Here is a 5,401-nt window from a genome sequence, read left to right on the forward strand (position 1 = left end):
ATTGCTACAGATGGACTCATTTACTATGTGCTGACCTAAACAGTGACAATGATGATTCTGCACCTAATAAATTCTTCTTCTCCGTCTTATTCCTCATTGCTGAGGGTTGTGACCCTTGCAGAAGCAATGACTCTTCTCCAGTTATCCCTTGCCTGCCCGCCTTGTCCGCCTCCGTAGTGTAATGGTCAGCATGCTCGGCTATCGTTCTGGAGGTCCCGGGTTCGATTCCCAGGGTGGTTTAATAAATATAAGTGATTTTTTCACTCTAATATTTATTCAATATTACACTGGACTGATACCTGAAGTAGCCCTGCGCATTATGTATTCCCCATAGATGTTAAACAGGTCAGGGGAGAGTATGCATCCCTGTCTTACACCTTTCTCAGTGGGGAAACTTGCAGTGTTTATGCCATTGATTCTTACGATTGCCTTACTTTGGGCATAAAGTCCATGGATGAGTTTTATCAAATGGGATGGGACTCCCATCTCCATGAGTACTTTCCACAGATGTTCCCACTTCACGCAATCGAAAGCTTTCTTGTAATCGATAAATCATAAAACTGTTGGCGTCAGGAACTCTCGGCTTTTTTCGATCACTTGGCGGATGTTGAGGATCTCTTGTTCCTCTTCCTTTCACAAAACCAGCTTGTCCCTTTGGTATTTGCCATCCAATGTTACTGTGTAAACGTGCTCTTAGAACATATAGCAATATCTTGCTGGTGTGAAAGATAAGTGCTATTGTCCTATAGTTTTCACACTTTTTGGATGAGCCTTTTTTGCGAAGGAGAATGAAAACAGATTCCGCCCATTCCTGAGGCCATGTTCCCGTTCTCCATATGAGGTTGCAGAGATCCAGCACTGTTTTTATGCCCTTATCCCCTAGTTCCTTTAGAAGCTCGGCCTGTATGAAGTCATTGCCAGGGGACTTGTTGCATTTTAGTTTTTTCAGTGCATCCCGAATCTCTTCTTCCAAAATGTTGGGTTCCATGGTTTGACTCTCAAAGGAAGGACTTCCTGCTGTTGAGGTCTCGGCAAATTGTCCGGAGCAGCAACCTCGCCATCTCTCCAAGATGCTACCAATGTCCGTCAGAACGCTTTCATTGTGGTCCTCTATTGCCCATGTCTGAGGTTTGAAACTACGGGTTAAGAGTTTAACCTTTTGGTAGAGATCCTTTGTTGTGACGTTATTTGCTTTATCTTCTATCTCAGCACAGATATCCGAAATTTGTTTATTTTTGTCTCGTCGGCAATGTCTTTGTATATCTTTATTGAGCCTAGAGTATTCTTGTCTCGCTTCTGCAGATGAGGTTCCTTTTACTCTCATTGCTTTCCGCTTTGATATCATATCCCATGTGGGGTCTGATATTCAAGATTTCCTCTTTTCGTTTCTCAGCTCCTGATACTTCATCACAGTCTTGACAATTTTCTCTTTGAGACTGTTCCAACGCTGTTTGAAATTTTCAGAGGAGTTTATGTTGAAATCAGGGTCTTGTTTCCTGATATCTGTGCCAAAACTTTTAATTGCTAGCTCATTGAGGTTTAAAGTTTTCAACTTATCCCTTTTTATAATTTTGAACTTGGCTCTAATTCGTGCAATCAGCAGATTATGATCAGAGCCGCAATCTGCACCAGGATAAGTTTTAACATTACTTACCGATGACCTCCAGCGGCTATTTATCATGATATAATCAATCTGGTTGCGACATCTATCACCCGGTGATATTCATGTGTATAGGCGTCTGATGTGCTGTTTAAACCAAGTATTCATGATTGTCATTTTTTCTTTAATAGCAAATTGGATCAAACATTCACCTCTATCATTTTGGGTGTCAATTCCATAATGGCCAACTGCACCTTCGAGGTGTTTGATCCAACTTTTGCATTGAGATCACCAATAACCATTGTTATTTTTTTATTGGGTATTTGAGCCAGCGTTTCTTTGAGAGCAGAATAGAAAAGATCAATAACTACATCTGGAGCATCGGCAGTCGGTGCATACACTTATACAATATTCATTTTGCAGGGTCGAGTGTTCAGTTTGATGTGGATCATTCTGTCATTAATGGGGTTATATCCAATGACAGACTTACTCAACTGAGATGTTAAAATTACTGCTACCCCACTAAATGTTGCATTTGGATTGCCTGAGAAGTATATTGTATTACCTTTTGCTGTTGTTAAGTGTCCATTTTCGGTCCAATGTGTTTCTGAGTCTCTTTATATGTGTATGTTATGGTTGGTCATTTCATAAATAACTAATTATAAGTAATCTAATATGTGTACCCCATTCCACCCCGGGCAGATTGGAAAAATTATATTTTCATTTTTGTTTAATGCTTTACGTGCATGTTATAGTTTTTTTTTCTTACATCATATTGTCCAAAAATAACTAAATAATGAGAATATAAACAAAATCCAAGCACTTTTTTTCAAATTTATTGTCATATTTGTGAACATTAGGTACCCCGATCCGCCCCGGTTTCCCCTATATCAAATAGGAAGACCGCAATCTTCTTTTATTGTCTATGAAAATTATAAAATGCAAATAGTCTACGGTTCGATGGCTCACCATTGGTCACCAGGTGTCATTGTCAAATCTGACATTTCTCACGTAAATTAGTAGTCGGAATAATCGTATTGGATATTTATATTGTTCTGGCGTAAAATTGTTTGTTTTTCAAAATGGAAGAAGAAAACCCTTGTGATCCAACGGAATCTCCTAAAAGAGGTTGATTTTCAGTATTACAATATAATACTTAATGCATTTAAAACATATATTTATTATTGTATGCAATAAATAAATTATTTTCAGGACCCACTTTATCAACAAGCACATCTAGTTTTGAAGCCTTAGATCCCCATGACCCGAATCTAAGTCGATTGGCAACTACTATGTTTCAAAAAACGTCGGATTATCTTTATGGGGAGCTTACTTCTACTCAAGTATGTACCTAAATAAATTCACAGAGACCTGTGTCGCTTCACGCATGACTTCAAAGCAATATAATATTTATATTACAGTCTGAAAAGATATATATGGTATTAATATTGACGCTGACTATAATTTTACGCAAACCCTTAGGTTTGTGTTAGATTAACATTGCATTGGTGAAAAAATATTTTTTTTTAGGATGATTATAAACTCTTAGAAGAAATGAATAGATTAACCATTTCAAAGTACACTGACTTCCACAGAATCGCTGGAAACTTGTCTACTACAATGAGTGAATTAGACAAACTATGTAAGTTAAATAATGATAATCTTCTACATTTTTGCATTAATAAATTAATTTCCTTCGGTTGCTAGTTATTTTGAAGAGACCTATAATATTCTTTTTACCCTCATTGACATCCAATCATGCTTATCATATTGATGCAGTGTTAATGTGACTTATGATCAATCCTGCATATAAATGCAGAATTGATATAAATTCTCTCTTGGAATAGAACCCAGAAACCTATGCATCATAACTGAATGTGCTAATAGCTATACTATAGAGGGGAACAAAATTAACAAAACTAATTGTAACTATTTAAATTAAATACATTATAAACTAAAATAAACATGTAATAATTCACCACGTATATTTTTTCATCATATACATGTTTATTGTTTAAAATTGGCAACAATTGTCCTTACTGGGTTTTCTCATCAAGAGGGCACACTTTAAAATACTTGTTTGATAAATTATTTGTTAGCTACTTGCCTGTCATTTGTCACGCAATCATGGATGTGTAGTAGCATGACACATATTTAGTTTCCGCTCACTTCATTATCCATTTATTAACAGCTCCTTAATACTTTTGTCATTTAATAACTATAGTAGTTTTGTAAATAGAGTTATTTCATATTTTTTAAGATGAAATTTGTTTTAAGTTTGCAAATTCCGTTTAATTTTTTTGTCTATTAAATATTTAGTGTTGTCTACCTCCATTAACTCCAGGCTGTCAAAAAGACATTTTTACAGAATTGTCGTAATTGAAAAAAGAAAACAAAAAATATTAATATCTAATTAGTATTCTTTTCCCTACCTTCTAAATGCTTTTGAGTCTCATCTCATGATTTGTGAATTTCGATCCAAAATGTATGTTATATAATTTATTTCAGATATTACTCTCCTGCCATATTTACAAAAAATAGACGCCATGGAGGAAAGTGTCAATAAATTAGAACAAGCTGCTTACAAACTAGATTCTTACTCGAAGAAACTCGAAGCCAAATTTAAATATCTGGAGAAACGATAAAATTTCTAAACTTGTTAACTTAAATTTGTAAACCTTTTATTTAGTCTGTAATTTAAAATACATTTCATTTCACATTTCATTATCAAGTAATTTGTTTAATGATTTTGTTTTAATAATATATGTTGTTTATTTTTCTGTGTTTTATTTGAAATGGAAATGCAAACACAGAAAATATTATGTAACTATAGAAAATATAGAAAATATCATTTGCTGAAAATATGAAATGGAAAATATCATTCGCAAAAATTGGTGTTATTTCCTGGTGGGTGATTACTTATACATTCTAAGACAACTTCTCAACTTGTCGAACTTCTCGACTTGGAAGTCTCGAATTTATACTGGAGTATTAATTTTATTCACAATATAAAAAATGGTCAAATAATTTTACCTACTATGCACATAGTTTATTTATAAGTTGATTCCATTGCTTGTAACCCTGATCTATTAAAATATAGATGTATGTATCCTGTATTACATTGTCTCAGAATAACCTCTTCGAAAGTAAAATAGTCTTGGATATAATAATTCAATTCAGCTACTCAAACTGAATATTTTAAATTGAATACGGCATTATTGTGATGTGATCTTGGTTATAAATAAGATGTATTATGAGTTAAAAAAACAGTCCATTATTTAAATTTATTTATTGTTAAGTACAGAGCATAATATTGAAACGAATACAGTTAGAAAAAGGAGCAGAGGAAGACCAAGGAAAACTTGGCACAAACAGGTTTGTCAAATACTTGAAAGCTGCCGGGTCAGGAGTCGTAATAATCGTCGGGTATGTATGGGGACATTCATGAATGTGGAAGAGGCGAAGAATTTTCACAAAGTGTGGCGTTCGATTCTCTCTGCCTACCCCTGCGGAAGCGGCGTGATGGTTTGTTAGTTAGTTCTGTTTCAATTTTTTTTTACGAAATAACCGGAGGCGTGTATGATTAGATGTATGGATGTGAATGTAGCTACCTTTACACCCATGTATGTTAGGATAAATGAGTGTGGTATTCTATCATCCCTTCCTACCCCTGTAGTACGAAGTGATAGTAGTAGTAGTAGTAGAGAAGTAGTAAGAAAACCAGTCCATTATCCGTCACGTTTTTCGCACTTAGAAAAAAAATATTGTCGTTGAATAATTCTTTTATTGTTTTTGGTATTT

At 34.7% G+C, this 5,401-nt stretch overlaps 1 protein-coding gene across 1 annotated transcript; it reads left to right on the forward strand.

Annotated features, from left to right (window-relative positions):
• Positions 1-2,552: 2,552 nt before the first annotated feature.
• Blos2 (biogenesis of lysosome-related organelles complex 1 subunit 2) lies at positions 2,553-4,376 on the forward strand. Its single transcript, XM_088258923.1, has 4 exons — positions 2,553-2,728; positions 2,813-2,943; positions 3,131-3,242; positions 4,109-4,376. Exons 1-4 carry the CDS (start codon positions 2,683-2,685, stop codon positions 4,243-4,245), a joined length of 426 nt encoding a protein of 141 aa, XP_088115049.1. The 5' UTR covers positions 2,553-2,682; the 3' UTR covers positions 4,246-4,376.
• Positions 4,377-5,401: the final 1,025 nt, after the last annotated feature.

Source organism: Brachycentrus maculatus, unplaced genomic scaffold (genome assembly GCF_059751285.1).
Source record: "Brachycentrus maculatus isolate JH-2025_06_01 unplaced genomic scaffold, ASM5975128v1 h1tg000105l, whole genome shotgun sequence".
NCBI lineage: Eukaryota > Metazoa > Arthropoda > Insecta > Trichoptera > Brachycentridae > Brachycentrus > Brachycentrus maculatus.

Bases quoted from the DNA above. Each gene is read 5' to 3' on its own strand.
- Blos2 (XM_088258923.1), top strand. From the start codon at position 2,683: ATGGAAGAAGAAAACCCTTGTGATCCAACGGAATCTCCTAAAAGAG. The intron at 2,729-2,812 runs GTTGATTTTCAG...AATTATTTTCAG, and splicing joins AACGGAATCTCCTAAAAGAG to GACCCACTTTATCAACAAGC. The intron at 3,243-4,108 runs GTAAGTTAAATA...AATTTATTTCAG, and splicing joins GAGTGAATTAGACAAACTAT to ATATTACTCTCCTGCCATAT.